This window comes from Pleurodeles waltl, chromosome 1_1 (assembly GCF_031143425.1).
Source record: "Pleurodeles waltl isolate 20211129_DDA chromosome 1_1, aPleWal1.hap1.20221129, whole genome shotgun sequence".
NCBI classification, from domain to species: domain Eukaryota; kingdom Metazoa; phylum Chordata; class Amphibia; order Caudata; family Salamandridae; genus Pleurodeles; species Pleurodeles waltl.
Window position 1 is genome coordinate 822,485,322 of NC_090436.1, and position 21,238 is coordinate 822,506,559.

General features: G+C 44.1%; 1 protein-coding gene across 1 annotated transcript in view; it reads left to right on the plus strand.

Moving 5' to 3' along the window:
- Window positions 1–21,238, plus strand: part of PGM5 (phosphoglucomutase 5) — a 712,996-nt gene that overhangs the window by 111,469 nt on the left and 580,289 nt on the right. The window contains exon 2 of the mRNA XM_069228665.1: window positions 2,377–2,539. Within this exon, the coding sequence (XP_069084766.1) occupies window positions 2,377–2,539 (163 nt within the window). The remainder of the gene's footprint in view (window positions 1–2,376; window positions 2,540–21,238) is intronic.

Here is a 21,238-nt window from a genome sequence, read left to right on the forward strand (position 1 = left end):
TAGAGAGGAACTACCATATGAAACCCAGCATCAAGTACAGTAACATGGCTTAAAATGTTGTTTAATATGGCGCTTGATTGAGTTTTTTGGATCCTTTCAACCCTCAGTAAACTGACAATCCGAGATTCAATTAAGCTAATTAAAAACATTTTTGAACAGATGTAGTTAGTTTTCAAATTGAATTAGAGCAACATTTGTAAACGTGTTTTAGTGGCCTGGTGTTCCCACACCTGAAGTGACAGCATTTAGGTATACCATAAACAATATTATCAGGTTTACAAAATACAAAATACACCTGGTAAAAATGTTGGGGCTCCATGGCAGAAATAGGGAGCAGAGGCTCAGCCCAGCCACCTCCTGGCCCTATCTCACAGTGCAAGAGAGCATGCAGTGCTTCCCCACAGCTTTGGAGCCTGCCCCGCTTCCCTCCCACAAACATTCTCTATCCCCAGACCCTGCACTGTATCTCACTGTTGCACCGTACTCACATTTAGTAAGTGTTAAGGAAAGGTCTATTGAATCTGGAAAACCCAAGTTTGAAAGCTTGTTCCCTATTCCTCAGACTTTACCTCATGATACCCAGATCTACAGATACTGTCTGGATTCAGTGTCTTAAGCCCCATTATTTCCAGGACATCGTTCTAGCCATTTCATGATGAGGGTCACTGTATAGGTTAATTCCAGGACTGGTGTGATTTTTAGAACTGTTGTTTTGCTAAAGCTCTAAAAGCAGCAGCTACTTGCATTGATAAGGGAGAGAGGGTCCTCATGAGGTAGTATTCAGCGGAAGACTCGTCCACCACATTCAAGACACATTAGACACATTGGCCGACATTACGACATTGGCAGTAAGTGACCGTTGCCGCGGCTAACATCCGTCCGCCAAATTATGACCACAGCCAGATTTTCGCCACAAGAAGGGTGGAAAACTGGCTGTGGCCATACTGGTGGATGGTGTTACGGTGGCGCTGCTACCACCAGCAACGCCACGCCAGTATACTGCAGGCAGCCGTATTATGAAAAATAATACGGCCTGGTGGCGTTCTGCTGGCGGACGCTGCTGGCGGTAGCAGCAGCCCGTCCCGTCCCCTGCCGGAAGACCCCTGGATGCAGGTAGGTTGCGTTTCCGATAGGGGAGCAGGGTGGGGGGTGTTGTGTGTTTGAGGGTGTGTGTATGAATGTGTGAGTGTGTGCGTGAATGCGAATGTGTGTGTAGTGTTGTTTGCGTGTGTGTATGCATGTGTGAGAATGAGTGTATGAATGGAAATGTGAATGCATGTCTACGTGTCAGTGTGAATGTGGTACGGATGTTTGCATGAATGAATGGATGCATGCGTGTATGAATGCGTGTATGCCTGTGTGAGTGTGTGTATGCGTGGTGCGTGTCTGCGTGTATGGGGATTGGAAGGGGGGAGCGTCGATGGTGGGGGCATCTAGGGAGTGTTGGGGGGGGCCTCCTATCAGTGACAGGGAAGGAGTTCCCTGTCACTGGTAGGGTCTACCGCCATGGTTTTCGTGGCGTTACGAATGTCACAAAAAACATGGTGGTAGGCAGGGTCAAAATGCCGCCGGCGGTTCATTAGCAGCCGCCGGGCTGGAGATTGTTATCTCCGGCCCGGCGGCTGCTACCGCCATGGCGGTCGGTGTGATATATTGAAGCCAACCCGCCAATGTCATAATGTGGCGGTATGTATCACCAGCCTGTTGGCAGTACTACTGCCACATTAACACCGACCGCCGGGGTCATAATGATCCCCCATTGTCTCTTTAAAAGGCACGGGGATATGTATACATTTGCAACTATGTCTATGAAATACCTTGTATATTGTTTCCTGTACACTAAGCTGTCTTAACTTAGTGTGTTAGGTGAATTAGATGCAGTCCCTACAGCTATTATTGTTTATGGTCTGCCATGACAGCACAGCTGTTGCCAGACAATTATGTGAGTATCAACAAGAGAGGGACTTTGGCTCCAACTACATGTTGGGAGCCAGGAGTACCTGTTGTGATTGGGCAGAAGTTGTGTGCTTCCTTGCCCTTCACACAGCTGCGATCATTTTGTTTATTTATCCAGCTTTATCTGTCCAACCTTAAATGTTTAGGGGCACACACATGCCATTTCAATGCTAATAAAGTGTCTTAGACAACTAGAAAAGGTATGGTGTTTCTCTCAGACAGCAGATCAGATGTGAAGAGGACAATCAAATCACATGAATATTTAGGTCTGGCTTGGCAGTCCATTCATAAGCCAGAACTATTGTCATTTGTTGGGGAGACCAATAGGGCAGCTGTTAAGAAGTTCAGACAACACTGTGAGCATGTGATATTAACAGAAGAAAGGAACTAAAGTCTAATCTATTATGTTTGCTAATTTAGATTGGCCGGTTGGTGATTGGTCAGAATGGAATCTTATCCACTCCTGCAGTTTCGTGTATCATCAGAAAAATCAAAGCTATTGGTGGGATTATTCTAACAGCAAGTCACCTTCCTGGAGGGCCAGGAGGCTTTTTCGGAATCAAATTTAATGTTGCCAATGGAGGTAGGTCTATTTACAGTAACTTTTTTCCACAGAATGTTTAACAGTTTTTGGGATGTACATGTTAATTACAAGAATGGACCTTTAATATATCGTCTTACAGATGTTCCATGACTTAGTTTAGTAGACATATTATATATCTAAATATCAGAAAGACTAATAGTAATAGGGCTATTCATAGGAATAGTTTCACCTTGGAAAAATAATAGTTTTTCAACCTTTTTACCCTAGAGGTAATTTGGCTCCACTTTATTTGGGGCATTTAGGCGACTTTGTATTATTGCCTTCATTTGTCCCCTGCTCTGGGTACCACCACTCAATAAGACAGAGCAGGAAACAAGAATATTCATTTTACTCGAATGAAGGGCAAGTCGGAGCCACAGAGCACTGTTGAGACAGAGTTATTGGGTCACTCAAAAGAGGACACAGCTGGTAAGTCTAGATCGTGGTTTTAGCTACTTAAATTTAGAACAGTGTTTTGCAGGTGGGAATACCAACAGCCTGTGATTTTTATAGTCTCAGACAGGATGTAACTGCAGTTCTCTGTCATTGAATCTTTACAATCTCGACGGTTGAGCTGCTCCTACTGTGAATGAATTTGGTATGGAGTTGCCGATGAAACATATTGGCCTGTATTTTTTTTAAGACTTGGTGCTACCACTTGTACCATTGCAGGTGTTCTAATCCTCTTTCACCCTTCTTACGACTCACAATCCAAGAAAGAGACTGATTGATCCTTGGCTACTCCTTAAAGTCATATTTAAAGCAATAATAATGTTTCACTGAAGACATTAAGGCAGCATTTCCCAATCTGTGGGGCAGGATACAAGCTGATTTTTGGTGGGTCAGGGAAGTCCGGTTTTTCTTAACATGTTTGCTGTGCTTCAAAGACAGAGATCTATAGCTTGTGACAAATTGCTGCTTATTCTTTTGACATGGGATTGGTGTTTACTTTTCTTTCACTAACTGCAAAGTGAGATGAGTTTTTAAAGTGAATTATGTGACAATCTTTCTGAAGTACAGGAGTGAGAAAGGCAAGGCAGTAGGATGTTGTTTTTGCAATAAACAACAACATGTAAATATCTGTAAACGAACTGTATTCATTCAGCAATGAGGAAAGCAAAAATTAAGCACTTTTTTGTAATTTTGATGTGTGCTGGCAACAGAGATTTGAATAGGATCAAAACAAATCAAGGCACTTTATTTGGTGATGCGCATGTGATAAAAAATCACAGAAGCCCAATTTCCACACATTATCATTTGAGTGCTGTATAGTTTCATCAGTAAAACTGCATGTCTGTGCAACACATAGAACTGGGAAATGTCCCGTGGTGAACCTCCTTGAGGAGGTGTTTAATTCCTCCTTTAGGTAGGGTGAAATCCCTCCAATTTCTCCTCATCCTGTTGACGATATTGTTCATCTGGATCATGCTCCAAGACTTCACTTTCCTCCTTCTCTAGGTTGGTGTCTCGATCACTGTCCTGTGGGTCTTCTTTGCCCTCTTCTCCAGGGATAGGAGTATAGAGTGCAGCACCTGTGGTGGCATAGGTGTTTTTGTGGTGGTGATAATTGAGGTCTGGTGGAGCTGGAATAGGAGAATGCTGTTGAGGTGTCCAGGGTGTAGCTCCTGTAGTGTATACAGATGTTGCGGCTGAGAGACTAGTTTCTGGAAAATCTCCAACATTTGCTGTATGGTGTTCATTAAGGTGATGGCGTCCTGCTTCATAGGAGGTTCTCTCGTATCTGGGATATGGTAACTGGGATAGTTGAGCTAAAAGCCATGTTTAAGGCTTTATCTTGGTTGCTGACATCTGCCTCCAACGCTGAGTCAAGTATGTGAATTGTCAAATGAGTTGAGACCTTTAGTGGCAAATGCAAATAATAGGATTGGAACCTTTTATTCAAGGAAGTAAGGTAAGACCAGATGTCATCGACAGGGCCGTTGACAGGATCATTGACAGTATCACTGATGGTAACATATAAAGTGGTGTGGTACTTTCATAGTCAATGTGGTTGATATGGTAGTGAACCACGACTTTCTTTATGGTGAAGGAGTTGTCATCAGGATCATTGTCAATGGGATCTTCTTGCTCAACAAGGTAATGGCTGTTGGTGAAATGACTCAGGTCCTCAAAAGTGATGGAGCCCCCAGCAATGAGACTGACATTGGGGGTCATTATGACCCCGGCAGTCGGTGATAATGTGGCGGTAGTACCGCCAACAGGCTGGCAGGTACATACTGCCACATTATGACATTTGCGGGTTGGCTGAAGCCAACCTGCCAATATACCACACCGACCGCCATGGCGGTAGCAGCCGCCGGGCCGGAGATAACAATCTCCAGCCCGGCGGCCACTAATGTACCACCGGCTGCATTATGACCCTGCCTACTTTTCGTAATGCCACGAAAACCATGGAGGTGGGCCCTACCAGTGACAGGGAATTCCTTCCTTGTCACTGGTAGAAGGCCCACCCATCCCCCCTAACACTCCCTAGACACCCCCGCTCCCCCTCCATCCACGCACCCCCTTCCAATCCCACAACTGCAGACACGCACCACGCATAAACACACACTCACTCACACAGGCACTCATGCATTCATACACACATGCATCCATTCATTCACCCACACATCCTCACCACATTCACACTGACACGCAGACACGCACTCACATTTCCATTCATACACACATTGTCACACATGCACACATACACACAAACAACACTACACACACATTTGCATTCACGGACACACACATTCATGCACACCCCCCCACACACACACACACAACACCCCCCCCTATCGGAATACCAACTTACCTGCATCCAGGGGGTCTTCCGGCAAGGAACGGAAAGGGCACTGCTACTGCCAGCAGTGCCCGCCAGCAGAACAAATTGCGACCCTCTGCCTTTCACTATCATCACAGGGGTGGTGGCTGGCATAGCTCAACAGCAAACCAGCATGTCGGTGATCACTTTTAAATCAAATTATTTTTTTCAAATGCAGCTCATTTTCCTTTCAATTTGCGAATGGGTTACAACCTCCTTTGTGGTGTCAATAAAATATTAATGTTTTGTAACAGGATTTTGGTTGCAAACCATGAATAAATAGCCTAAGGAGTCAGTATTTGGGAGGGATGCCCTAATACTAATTTGGTTTGGTTTCCTACATCCATTTAATGTTTCCGAAAACCTTTTCTGAGTCATTAAATGCATTTAGCACATTTTAAAAATGGTTTTATTGTTGCAAACCCTCTGATTTGCTGATTCCGATGTTTGTCAATGCCAAAACTCTTTGTACGACTGGCCCCAAGTTATTTATCATGCCAAATGCAAGTGGGTCAGATGAAGAAAGATAACTTTTTGAAATGTACATGTTGACCCATAAAGTCAAAACATGGAAAGCGCTCCGGATAAAGATTCCAGAAGAGGAATATAAATATAAATGTAAACAGGAGAAGTGGTTTTGCACTTTGTTCTGAAAGGAAATACCTTTGAAACACGCCACATATTTTAGTGCTATGGAGACTTCTAGAATCTGCCTATGATTTCTGTTTAGTTGCTAGTTTTTTGGCATTCATAGAAAAGACAAGATCTATGTTTGAATGTCCATGAAAATCATTGATATTTGAGCACATGTCTAAACATAAAATGCAGATTTCCTGGCAGTGGAAATTTCATGGTTCACAATCAAGGTTAAGGTGCAAAATAAATGGACAATATAATTTTTCTTTTTTCTTCCCTACGGAGAAAACATTTTTCTGTATAGAGAAACGCCATCACATTCATACCCTGAAATAAATGTGTGTGTTAAGGAAATGTTCATGCTCTGTTTATAGACGTAAAGCAGCTGTTTCTGCCACTGTGACCCTCCTTTAGAAAAGTTTGACAGCGTCAAGGCAATTCCTCGATTCTGATAATTGTGCTCCTACAAGTGGTAATTGTGAAATTACCATGAATTTTGATAAAAATTAGGAATAACATCTGGGAACTTTGTTTCTGTACATTTTACACATTCAGTGGTGCGAAATTGGGAATTGACATCCTATGCAGAGAAATGGTATTACTTCATTTTATCATGCGATAACACAAATGTTCTACAAACAGTAAAATTGTGTTTAATATTTGAAACATCACCTTGCCGGTCCTTAATTTGAGCTGGTGGTTCCGGTGCGGGGCACCGGCACTTATTTTTCTGCCTCAAACATTACTGCTAACAAAAACACATATGGAAAAGGTGGAGGAAGAGTGAAACGAGAAGGTGTCACAAAGGCAAAAAGCTGCAAAAGCAGCTGAAAGGACAAGAACTGTCTGAACATAGATTAAAGAGGCCGGAGAAGGCTGCAGGATTACGCTGCCTCAGTATTCCGTGTTCGCACATTTAATTGCAGCAGCCGCATGCTTCAGAGGAGAGTTTTGGGCACCGGCACGTTTTTATTTACAAATTCAGCACTGCACCGTGCATGCATTTAGCTCTATTTTTCCCACCTCCTGACCTTCTCTGAATGAGGGATTACGGGTATACACCCAAATGATTACCCCACAAAGCTTTGACTTTGAATGTGTTCATCACTTTCTCAAAGGCTTCCCTCTAACACTTATCTAGCTAGGACTGTGAAAAATCCTTTACTGTAAACGAGTTTCTGCACGTAATAGGATCATTGTTGATTGAGCCCTCACCAGGCCTGATAACTATAGGAAGTGACTTCAGAGACCTCACTCACACGTCACTCGAGAGGCATGGCCTCCATACCTTGCAATCCTATAGACAAACATATATGGCAGCACTTGCAACATTATATGGACTCCGCGATGTATGACAACGCTGTCGTCCATCAGAACATGGCTATACCTATAGTCTAGACTGCATAGATCCTTTTCTCAGATTGACTACATTTTGTCCCAGTAACTCATCTGAGCAAAGTAGTGGAGGCAAGCACGTATGCCTGTGACATGCCCGACCATGCCACTGTGGAGGACCCTGTGGGAAGAGAGAGGCCTGAGAGAAGAAGTATGTGATGCCTCACTGCCTGGCAGTTAACAAAAGATGAGTGTAGGAAAGACTTAGGGAACGGGATTGAATAATACTTGCAAATACAGGTTCTGATGATTCTCCCACCATTCTGTGGGATGCGCTTAAGTTCTTTGTGAAGGTTGCAGCACTTGGATTAACCTTCAAATACAAACATGATGCTTGGGATAAGCTCTCCACACGTGAAGAGGTTCTGGAGTCTGAAGTGACATACTGTAATGATGAATCAAATGAGAACTTCCATGCCCTAATCAAGCGTGTGTTACTTATCAACATTGCTTGATGGATGAACCCAAGAATGTGTGACTTGCTTCCCAAAGCAGAATTTATAAGCAAGAAGAAAAAAACTCACAAACCTCTACACTGATTGAGCAGAAGAGTGTAAGAGAGCAGTCATACAGGTAGTATATATTGGAGGAGAAAATAAACTCCCATATAGACTCCTGTGCAATAGCATGGGAGTATGCTAAGCCATGACAATAACTCTATAGCCTAGAGTAAGGGGTACCCGGGGTGTTTATATCCCCATTCAGGGATTCCCTCCTAGTAACTAAGCTCTCTCAGGAAGAACAAGACATCCTAGGTAGAGAAATAACTGGTAAGGAAATATTTGAATCCATTGCCTAGCTCCCAACAGGGAACCCTGGGTCCTAATGGTCTGCCAATGGAATTACTTAAGTGTTACTCCAGTCGACTTATAAAGCCCTTAATAGAGCCGCTCAATGCATCAAGAACAGAAAAGACACTTCGCAAAGAGTGAGTCAAAGTAATTTTAATCGCCCTTCTGGTACTAGGCAAGCCTACAATAAATTAGAATCATATAGGGGAATCTATATAATAAATGTTGAAATCAAGCACTTGCAAATAGTCTTTTAATGGCCATACAAGACATAAGGCATAGAGACCAAAGTGGCTTTATGCCACTGAGGTCTTCAGGCCACAATATCAGTTGCTTATTTAACACTGACAAAACTGATTAGGGAACCAATCCTCTTCATTCAGTTTCAGTGGGCATTCACTCTTGGGGATTTATGTTCAGCCTTGTTCACAAGAAGACTTTTGGCATGAAATTAATCTCTTTTGTCTGTTTAATATAGTGCAGACCCATTGCTGGAGTTAGAATAAGAGGTGTGCTATTGGGTCCTTTCCCCCTTATGAAGTGGTATAATGCAGCCAAGCCCGCTGTCACCACTGCTTTGTGCGCTGGCAATTGGGCATGGTGAACTCTGAGAAGATCATTGGCTTCTGTTGGTGTCCGGCTTGGAGGACAAAGTCTTACAATACCATGATGAGCCCCTTATGTACCTCAGATGTCGTAGCTTGTTGGACTGCATGTCCAGCAATTGCTGAATGAGTTTGGTGCACACTCAGGCTTCATGGTGAATTTGACCAATTCAAACATCTTTTCCGTTCAACAGACCAAAAATGCTAAAGCATTGTTGAAGAGGTCATCCATTGGGTTGTCACCCTGTTGTTTTAGATACTTGGGTGTAAACATAGCTAGTGAGAAAACCAGGGTGTAGGCTGAAAACATCATTCCTGTAATTGACGGATTGAAGAAGGTATTCTCCATTGGAACCCTCTGCCCCCATCTCCACTGGGAAGGGTGGCCCTCATTAAAATTGTGGTACTGCCCACGGCTCTGTACATATTGCAGAACTTTCCATATAAGATTCCCCCTTCTCATTCTAGGGCCACTTTGACAGAATAACAGCACACATATGGAGTCTATGGGAAACTGCTATAAGTTAATGTTTGACAGGGTCTGGAAAAGCAGATTTTCTTTCTTACTGCCACGCTGCACACTTTATAGTCATTAATGACTAGCTCAGACCCAGCTTATAGCTTGAAACTATGGGCCATGGACAGTAACTCCCCAGTACACTTGTTGAATGCTCACCGAAAGACCTTCGGCCAACTTTTACAGTGGTCCTCAAGGTATGGAAGGATGCAGTGCCTCCTGTGTATGGAATGTAAAAAAAATGGGTCAAGAGACCCTGTTGTAGGGGAGTACTAATCACTCTCAGGTTGTGTCTGTATAATACAGTTGTACTGATACCTTCAGATTTGACATGCCCTTACCTCATACCTATCCAACTTAGACTCTCTATCTGATCATACTCCACTAGAGGCGAAACTCACCATGGCCACATTATCAGTGGAAAAGAGAATCTCTAGAGTATACAAAAAATTAGTCATCAATACGCCTGACAGTTTTCACTAATTTTCAGACAATCATGAGGAGAAGATATTGGACCCTGTGAAATGAAGCATGGTGATCAGCCCATATGACTCCAAGGGAAATTGTGATTTCTTCAAGATATCGGCTTATTAATTTCAAGTACCTGTACCACATATAGAATAATAGAAAAATATCCATACGGTGTGGGCCTGTACAGTATTCATGGCTTCTGCATGGCAGTCAAGAGAGTGTCTCAATATGCACTTGACCACCCCTCCACTCTAAACCCTTAGATGGCTCTTCTGAACATCATAGATGATGTTAAGGCAACTGGTATGTGAAAGCATTGCTTGGATTGGGGCTAGTGATAGCCATAAAGGACATAGTACAGAACTGGAGACAAGTGGGACCACTGGCCACTAGTAAGTAGGCTAGCTGAAGATTAACGAAACTACCCATATGTGCTGCTTGGCGATGTCCCTAGAAGCTTCAAAGAATTTAGGGACATTGGGAACAGTATTTTGGTATGAGTGAAATATACAAGGGTCGTTACCCTCGATCTAGGCAGAGAAATTCCATTCCAAACACATAGTTTTATGCTGCCTCCTCAGTGCTAAATTTGAATCAGAGGTTGCTGTTGCTTGGACCGGGTGCTTAATTGCCAACACCGCCACTTATGACAATCTTCCACATGGTGGTAATGTTTGTCTAATTTAGAGATGATCCCAACAACAGTTGTTTATTAATTCAATATATTAAGAATGACTACTTTCTGGTGCTTAAGCCAATCTCATAGCTTTGGGGGCCTGGAATAGTCTGAATTGTCACACTTGTATACGTGTGCTAGTTAGAAGATATGTAGGTACTGTCATTGGCAGTGCTGGCTGCGGCAACTGCTGGTGCAGGCTGTCATGGCCTCCTCACAAGGGCCCTGGCAAGTATGTTTTTTACACATTAAGCACTGCAGGGCATATTTAAGAGCCCCTAGCGCCACCGGAGCGTCACTTTTTATGACACTCCGGTGGCCCTAATCACTGCTCCATATTTACAAGGAGGTGTAACACCACTTTTTGTGGCAATACTCCTCCTTGTAAATATGGGTCCCTCTGACGCAGTTTTCTGCGACAGAGGGGCGTGCAATTGGTGTTGCAGTGGGCGTTCCAACGCAACACCCATTCCTTTTGACGCTGCCTCAGATTTACAAATTGCCGTAAACCTGAGGCAGTGCAAAAAACTAACACCACCCCAGGGGTGGCGTTAGCATGGCAAAACAAGAAGGAATGCTTTTATTCCTCCTCGTTTTTTTGCTTTTTCTTTGTGTGCTGCATTTTGCAGCACACTTAGAAAAAGCAAAATGCCATGGACGATTGTTTACGTGCAGGTAAATATCCCTTCCTGCACATAAACAATCATTCAAAATGACACTTTGGTACGTCTATGTGTGCTGCATTTTGCAGCACACATAGACGTGCCAAATCGCCATTATAGATTGTTTATGTGCAGGAAGGAAGACCTTCCTGCACGTAAACAATCTAGCCCCTCAACGCTGACACCCTTGCACTATGGTGCAAGGATGCCTGCGTTGACGCTAAGCAGCTTAATTCTGCTCCAGCACAGGGGGAAACACAGGGGTGCGCCGTACTCCTCTAAATATGCCACAGCCCTGCATTTCAAAAGTGGCACAGCACGCCCTCTATTTTTAGCACTTCATCGCACTGCTCCACTTTAGCATAAATCTGGGCCTATGTCTCACACAGACTACTGCGTGAATCACTGTGTAACTTATATGTTCATGGTGCAGTTTTTATGGGCAGCGCAAAGCGCTCGGTCCATTCAGTAAACTCTCTTTGGGCTTCAAACCACGCCCAGGTCACGTTAGTCACATACATTGGTTCGTGGGCTTCCCTTTTAAAATCCTCTTGCTTACATTTGTGAAAGGCATGCATACGTCATGCCTTTTCCGGTGTTTAGCCCACCTACACAGCACCTGTAAACTACTAGAAACATACGAGACTTGGGCCCATATTTATTCTTTTTGACGCTAAACTGCGCTAACGCAGTTTAGCGTCAAAAAATTTAGCGCCGTCTAACGCCATTCTGAAGCGCCATGCGGGCGCCGTATTTATGGAATGGCGTTAGCCGGCGCTAGCAGACCGGCGCTGCCTGGTGTGCGTGGAAAAAAACCACGTAGACCAGGCAGCGCCGGCGTAGGGGGAAAATGGCGCATGGGCGTCTTAAAATGGGGCAAGTCAGGTTACGTCGAAAAAATCGTCGTAACCCGACTTGCGCCATTTTTTTTCGACGCCCATCCCCCATCAACATGACTCCTATCATTGTAAAGATAGGAGTCATGCCCCCTTGCCCAATGGCCATGCCCAGGGGACTTCTGTCCCCTGGGCATGGTCATTGGGCATAGTGGCATGTAGGGGGGCACAAATCAGGCCCCCCTATGCCAAAAAAAATTATTTAAAAAAAATAAAAAAATACTTACATGAATGTCCCTGGGGTGGGTCCCTCCAGCCTTGGGTGTCCTCCTGGGGTGGGCAAGGGTGGCAGGGGGGGTCCCTGGGGGCAGGGGAGGGCACTCTGGGCTCATTTTGAGCCCACTTGTCCCTTAACGCCATGCCTGACCCAGGCGTTAAAAAGCGGCGCAAATGCGCCGTTTTTAGCCACGCCCACTCCCGGGCGTCATTTTTGCCCGGGAGTATAAATACCACGTAAAGGCCTGGGAGTCATTTTTTAGACGGGAACGCCTCCCTTGCATATCATTAACGCAAGGAAGGGGTTCACGCTAAAAAATGACGCACATTCCGGGAACTTTGGCGCTATTCGCCTCTAACGCCATAGTATAAATATGGCGTTAGTTGGCGTTAGTTTAGCGTCGAATTTGCGTCGAAAAAAACGACGCAAATTCGGCGCAAACAGAGTATAAATACGGCCCTTGATGTTTTGAGCCTGGGGTCCGGACTACTTTATCTGTTTATTTTCCACGCAGCGCCATCGCACTGCATTTGATATAGTGCGATCTCGCTGCGTTTTTTTTTCTTTACAACGCTCATAGCTCTAACTCGAGCAAATGCGAGACACGTTGCATTGAAAATGCTTGACTGTTTAGTTGCTGTATGTTTTATGGAAAACTCCATGGAAAAATAAAAAATACTTGAAGATTTTCTCTGTTTGTAAGATCCATTTGGGGGAACATAGATATCCACAGATTTTGATTCTCTGACCTTGCTGCATTTTTAGGGACCTAAGGGCAACGTAAACATACTAAATTATTTTGTGACACATCTGTAGAGGCTAAATCGATTATATACCTAATGTATGACCTGTCGCTCTGTGAAGTAGAAAATCCGAAATAGCCGCACTGGAAGTTATTACAGATCATTTTCTGTTGCTGTGTAGAACCCGCAGAACAAACTGAGGACAAAAACTACTAACCGTCGTGCGTTCTTAGAAAGAATGACCATGAGATAAAAGGTCCCTGTTAATGTACTCTTGGGGAACAGTATAGTTGGTTTTTCATCTGAAGAATAAGGGGGAAGAGCCAGGAAAAGCGTTTCCGGTCCGTCTGCAGGAACTCTCTGTACACAGGGATGACAGGCAAACTGGCCCCAGGGGCCGCCACTGTTATTGTAATCCACCTGCTGTTTGGCTGAAAGGATAGGTTGCTAGGGTGAAATATGTTTGTTTTTGCCGTGTCATGTATGTTCTGGCCGCTAGACCCACAGTAACTTGGACAGTTGTTTAGGGAGCTTATTTGAGATAAATCTGAAAGTTATGGCGTGAGGTCATTATTCACAAAGGAGGTATTAGAAAGACTTCCAAGGGGGTCATTGCTAAAATAGATAACATGGGGAAAAGAAGGCCCGGACAAGGAAACGGATGAAGTTATTGCATATACCAAGAGAAACAACAACAGCATCAATGCAGTACAAGACAGAGTAAAAGGAAAAAAAATCATGTAGGAATGACTGAAACAGAACAGCAAAATCGTCCATCGAAATGCAATGCTGATGTCCTATTCATGAATTTTCAAAGTATTGCTATCACCAAACCTGTGTACTGCATCAGACAGTATATGATGTTATACATTTTCATCATCATTGCACATAGACATCTAGAACAGAATTATTATACTTACTATTATGTGTGTGTACATTTACCAACAGAACTGTATGTTATTTGAGTCTGACCAGGGTATCAACGGTGTTAGTGCTCTCATAAGATGGTTTAAACTACTGCTAATGGCTCATGAAGTATCTTGCATGTTTTAGGACGGAACCTTTTTGGCTCGTAATGGACTCTGTATCAGTGTGACATAATCGTTAGAATAGAATGCCATGAATGCTTGGTTTAAAATGTTGGCGTTCACAGGTACACACAGAGGAATAAAGATGTGTGATTTACAGTTCCATGTGTGGCATAGTCATTGGCGGGTACCCAGGCAGGGGAGAACACTACAACTGGTGATGAGATAGGGAATAGATAAGTCAAAGAACAAAAGTGCTCACCTGGAAAGTTTGCTGTGGTCCAAGCAAACTGCTCATGCATGCCACATGTGCCTTTGTCGAAGTCCAGAGTCAACGGTTGGCGTATGTGGCGTCAAAACGCAACCCCAGCACAACTCCAACCAGTGTGAAGCATTAGAATGAAAAGAAAGCTTCACTAAAAAGTCTAATCATTGTTGGTCAAAAAGCTACGACCAAGGCCGTACTAAAAGGTACCACGCTGCCAAGCAAAAGAAAGTTATACATTGTATGGAGTCATTAACGCTAAAGGTGGATACAACCGGATTTACATAGTGCTGCATGGCAGAGATTAACCAGGTGTTAGAAACTGCAAACTTACATGTAGAAAGGAGGAAATAACTCACTGAGCCCACTAAAGAGATTCATTGTGCTCAGCATTCTATGGAGTGACTCAAGGAGAAGTGCTCAGAGCTGTGTTAACTGAGCTGTCCATACCTGAAGCAGTTGCTCATCACACTGCTGAGTGGGGCTCAGAACAACTTCACAGGTCATCAAAGAGCAAAGAGTTGAAGGCAACAGTTGGATTCTTGACTATTGAAGATGGCAGCTAAGAGAGAAGACATAATTCAAATTTATGTTAATGACGATCCTGAGGCTCACACAGCAAAAGACTTTAAAGAAAGTTTGCACAGACATAATCATCATACTGCATCAGGGAGCATGCTACTTTCAATGTCAGTAAGTCACACTATAGTTTGCAATGCTGCCGCCTTCCTGAAACCACTACCACCTTTCGATACTGCCAAAAAAGCAAAATATTGGCAAAAGATGAGCTGCTTGGATAGAGACATTAGAAGATTTCATTTATGCACTTGAAGAGACTGATAACAGGAGGATTTTCAAATATCTCAAAGATTAAGAATGTGTTAAATCTCAAATTCAATCCAGTTCCGAACGTTGATTATGAACAAAAGGTTTTCAGTCAGAAAAGTCAACAAGTTGGTGAAACAATTAATGAATTTGTGGAAAGATTCAATGCACTCATCAAACACTTTAAGTTCAATGACTTTAATGATAAAGAAGCCATGCATGTTAGAGTTAATGATGGATGCTTATCCAATTCATTACAATGACGAATTCTGAGAGGAACTCTTAGGGCCACATTTATGACTTTTTGGTGCAGGGTAGCACTACAAGTCACCTTTCTGCACTGCCCTGCATCAAATAGAAAGGGTAGGCATGCACAGTGTTTAAGCAATACAGCGCATTTCTGTCCTTTCCCCCTGGGCTGGCACCCTTTTGGCAACTTAGCACCAACGCAGGCATCCATGCACCATGGTATAAGGGTGTTTGCATTGCATGCAGGATTGTTTTTGTGCGGGAAGGGACATCAACCTATCCAAAAACAAAAACAAAAACAATCCTCGTAGGCTTTTTCCTCTTTCTATGTGTACTGCAGAATGCAGGAAGAGAAAAAACAAGGAGAAATAAAAACATTTCTTCTCATTGCACCTCCACTGGGCTGGCGTAAGATTTTGCGGAATCCCCAGGTCTACAAGTCCTTGTGAATCTGGGGATGCATCAAAATCCATGGGTGTTGCATGGTAACACCCACCACCACCCCATGGTACACCTCTCTAGCGCAGAGTAAGGCAACATGTCGATTTGCACTGCTTTGCCTTAGTCCATATTTATGAGGCCATTCAAAGCCACGCAAAGTGGCTTTGCGTGGCTTTGTGAATATGATTTGGTGGTTTGCGCCGTGATTGTGCAAAACAAGTGATGCAGTGGTGGTGCAGGGGGCTCATAAATATGCCCCTCAGTCTGGAACATGTGTTGATGGCTGCCAGAGCTGAGGAACCTGCTGAGAGACAAGCTGCTGACATGGAGGCTGGAGTGGGCCCAGAGCGAGTCAGTCATGAGTGTAAAATGTAATCCGAAACAAAAGAATGAAGGATACAAAGTGATGTATACACATAAAAAGAAGTTGTGTTGTAGATGTTGACTTTCATTTCCACACGAAGTAAAGTGTCCCACTACTGGACAGATATGTAAAGGCTGTGGAAAGAGCATATTTTGTGAAGGTGTGTAATGCAAAGGCAAAAGTAAGTGTGTCACGGTGCAAAGACAAAATGGCTGCCAAAACGTTCCAAGAACAACCTTCGATGCACGCCCACAAGGCCAAACGGCGACATCAGTTGAGCCAGATGAATACTAAATGAAGTCAATCATCATCTTAATCATCGTCAAACAGTTATTCTGCCGCAACAGTTCTTCCGCCTCAATGATAAGTGAAAGTGAAGAAAGTGGTTGTGCCATATCGATGTTTACTTTGGAGAAACGTGCACATGTCAGACTGGTCGCATGTGAAGAAAAATGTCAATCAAAGAAAGGTCAACATGCCAAAGCAGCTAAATCATAGAAACACTGTCCAAAGATTACCTTAAAAAAATAGTTGTTCGATACTTTTCATTATCAACAGTGGTGCAGCAATAAATATAATGCCTGAAGAGAAATACAATGAACCGTCTCCATTACGAGACTTACACAGCTGAAGACCAGAGTGTATACTTGGGCTCCATCAAAGCCCATAAAGATTCAAGGTTCATTAGTAGCGACAGTGAAAAATAAGAAAATGAAGGTACAAACACAGATCTATGTGCTTTAAGGTACAGTGTCAAGTGACTGTTTGCTTAGTTTCAAAAGGGCTGCTGATATGGGACTGATTTCTGTGAATAACAATATGAATGCTCATCACAAAATAGTAAGTAAATTCCCTTTGTTATTTCATGGTTTAGGAAAGCTAAAAGCACTGAAACAGCACTCCTAGCAGCCACCGATGACATACGCACCATACTAGACCACGGAGGCACAGCCATACTTATCCTCCTCAACCTCTCCGCTGCATCCTCACCGGAAGAGCAAAGTGTCAGACTACCGCCGTTCATGTCAGAACCCAAAGATACGTGCTGCGGAGAGAGCAATCAACACGGACTAAACATAGTTTAGTTTAGTTTAGTTTTATGAGTTTATAGAGCGCATAGCTACCCTAGGGCATCCCAGCGCTAAAGTACACAATGAATCACGGAAGACCAAAAGGGGGCAGATTAACTGCAGAAAAGGATGGTTTTCAGCTTCCTCCTAAAAAGAAGTTCTGAGGATTCGTGGCAGAGTTCGAGAGGCAAAGCGTTCCAGAGCCGTGCAGCCCTGATGGTAAACGAGTTACCACCCCATGATCTCTTGACATGAGGTATATAGACCTGTCGAGAAGATCGAGATCTCAGGAGTCTAAAGGGAACATAAAGAGAGATCCGCTTTCTGCGAAAGAGAGGGCCCCTATTATGCAAGGCTCTATGGACAAAACACATGGATTTAAACTGAATGCGCTGTTTAATCGGGAGCCAGTGAAGAGTTACCAGCGCCGGTTTGGCAGAGAGGTGCCTGGGGGTGTTCATAAGAAGTCTAGCTGCTGCGTTCTGCACAACCTGCAGCCTCTTTATTACATACTCTGGGGAACTAAGATATAAAGAGTTCCCATAGTCTAGGCGAGAGAGAACTAAGGCCTGTACAAGAATTCTTCTGGCAGTAAAAGGTAGAAGATTAAGAATCTTCCTGAGACCTCTAATAAAACCAAAACAGACCGAGGAGATTATTTTAGCTTGCATCTCCATTGTCAAACGGGGATCAAGCAAGAAGTCTAGGCTTCTTACCTGTGCCTTTGGGGAAGGCAGGCTGTTAAAAACCTCCGAATGCACTGCCAAAGGGACGGCAGGGGTTCCATTGCCTACGATCAGTACCTCCGATTTGCCATCATTAAATTTAAGTTTAGATAAGGTCATTCAATCCCCAATATCTTTCATACAGCCGGCCAGGTTAGGGGAAGAGGTGTCCCCACTATTTGAGAGAGATACCACCAATTGTGTGTCATCAGAATAAGTAACCATTGAAAGATTATAGGGAGCGACTACTGTGGCCAAAGATGATATGTAAATGTTAAACAAAGTTGGGCTCAAAGAAGAGCCCTGCGGGACTCCACAAGTCAGAGGCACGACGTCAGACAGAAAAGAACGATCCAAAACTTGGAGGGATCTTCCTGTAAGGAAAGAGGAAAGCCAAGAGAGGGCTGAACCTCCTAGCCCTGTGTTGGAGAGTCTGTCATAGAGGAGGGTATGATCAACAGTGTCGAAGGCTGCACTAAGATCAAGAAGGATAATAGCAACATGACCTCCTTGATCTAGAAGTTGACGAGCCGATTCAGTTACCGTAAGGAGTGCCGATTCCGTGTTGTGTTGAGCTCTGAAGGGGTGTAGGCACTCGTTGCTCTGAAGATACCTGGTCAGTTGCAAGTTTACATGCTTCTCCAGAATTTTAGCTAAAATGGGAAGGAAAGCAATAGGCCGATAGTTGTCCAGAACGGAGGGATCAAGCTTAGGTTTTTTCAGAAGAGGTTTCATAATCGCATGTTTAAGGGAACTGGGAAAGATACCGGAGGACAGGGAACTATTAAGTATTTCTGTCAAAGGTGCAACAACAATGTCTGCAGCCTTCAGAAGAATAGAAGGGGGGGCAGGGTCCAAGGGGGAGCCCGATTTGATATTAGAAATAAATTTCAGAGTTAGTGTGTCTGTAAGGGGAGAAAAATTAGTTAACTGGGTCATATCGGATGGAAGATTAGTATCCTGCTCATCTGGCTTCTTCTGAGAAAGAGATGAGGGAAAACCAGAATATATCTTAGCGATCTTGTCCTGAAAGTGAGCTGCTAGTACATTACTATATATAGTGGAAGCTTCAACAGGGGAGCGCGGCATTGGAGTTATAGTGAGCTCCTTAAAAATCTGAAAAATTTATTTCTGAGAGGCAGAGGAATTCTCTATTCTGCTGCTATAATAGAAAGTTTGAGCTGCCTTAATATTATGGTGATAAGATCTAGTAGCTAGTCTGTAAGCTTCTTTAGCAGAGGGGCTGTAATTTTTCCTCCACATTCTCTCCAGTTTTTTACAGTTCTTTCTGAGTTCTAATAGAGAGTATGAAAACCAAGGATTAGACTTATGGGCAGGTTTTTTTTATTCTCAGTTTACTGGGTAAAACTGAATTCAGAGAAGTAGAGATCCAATTGTCAAATAAGTCCACCGCATTAGGGGAGGCATAATCATTAACTATAGGGGAGGCACAAAGTGCCGTATGCCAGGTACTTGGTACCAACTTCGACCAAGTGCGCCCCACCGTGGTAAACCTGGGTTGAGTATCTCTAAGAGCATCATAAGGGAAGGTAAAGGACAATAAATAATGATCCGTCCAGAGTAAAGGTAAAGAGGGTGAAATGGTAAGATCGGGATATTACTAAAAATAAGGTCTAAGGTATGACCTTTCAGATGAGTCGGGCCAATAACAGATTGGACCATGTCCACTGAGGTGAAAGGGGCTAACAGTGATTTCGCCGACGGACAGTCTAAGTTATCGAGATGAATATTAAAATCCCCAAGGACAGTTAAATTAGGGGTCTTACCGATACAACTGGCTACTACATCAGGTATAGCTTCCATAAAAGCTCCACAGGGGCCAGGAGGATGGTAGAGGAGGATTCCTGAGAGGGTAAAAGTGGGAGACAAGTACAAAGAAAAGGACATGCTTTCGCACTCTGGGATCTCAAGAGGCAGTGTCACACACTTTATCGAATTTTTGTAAATAATAGCAATACCACCGCCTCTCATCTGGAGTCTGTCTAAATGAGCTATAGAGTAGTTAGGAGGTAAAGTACTACAGATATCAGCTGAAGATTCTTCATTCAGCCAAGTTTCTGTCAGGAACAAGGCATCTGGTAATAAATCTTCTAAAAGCGTGTGAATATGTAAGGAATGTGCCGATAAAGAGGGGCAGTTAAGCAGTAACAGTTTGCCTAATTGATGAGAGGGGGTATTAGAAGGCGGGGTGACAGTGGGAGACCAAGAGCAACTACGACATGGGGGACATACAGAAGACTGGGTAGGACCTGCAGGGATAGAGCATATATGGGTGCCTCTAAGAACATGAAGTTGAGGTGAGGAATACCTTAGACTATTTGTGGAGAAACAGGCAGCATCTCTGGGCACTGGGCGTGTCAGGGCGCGGACGGCCGCAGACGGGCTTGCCTTTGGCTCCCCTTCGGCGTGCCAGCGGCGCGTCAACTGCACGGCCGGCGGCCGCCCACGTTTAAAAGAGGCATGCTGGAGGCCCGACCTGGCTCCAGGACCAACCACTAGACCGGCAACCAAGATGGCTGCCGAAAAATCTCCTATGTTGACGATACCCAACTGATCCTCTCCCTGTCCGACGACCCTGTAAAGGCCAAGAGAAATTTCCATTATGGGATGAGAGCAGTCGACGCCTGGATAGAAGCCAGCTGCCTCAAGCTCAACTTGGACAAAACGGAGATCCTAGTAATCAACTCCACCCCTTCCACTTGGAACGATTCCTGGTGGCCCACCGCACTGTGAAACGCCCCCGTTCCCATGCCACGTACACCATCTGGGCATCATCCTGGACTTCTCTCTATCCATGAACCGTCAAGTCAATGTCATTTCGTCGTCATGCTTCCACACTCTCCGACTCCTTTGAAAGATCTTTAAGTGGATCCCCTCCGACACGAGCAGGACAGTCACCCACACACTCGTCATTAGCAAACTGGACTACGGCAATGCACTCTATGCTGGCATCACCAAGAAACTACAATCAAGGCTACAAAGAATCCAGAGTGCAGCAGCCAAACTCATCCTGGACATACGCTGACACAGCTACATCTCCTCCCACCTCAGAGACCTACACTGGCTCCCAGTCAACAAGAGCATCACATACCAACTCCTGATCCACACCTACAAGGCACTACACAACATAGGACCGGCATACCTCAACCAATGCCTCGCCTTCTACATACCCAACAGACGACTCCGTTCTTCCCAGCTATAAAAGGTTATAAAAGTAAAACTGCATATTAATGAAGATTTACATCCTGTTGCTCACAGGAATAGATGAATAGCTT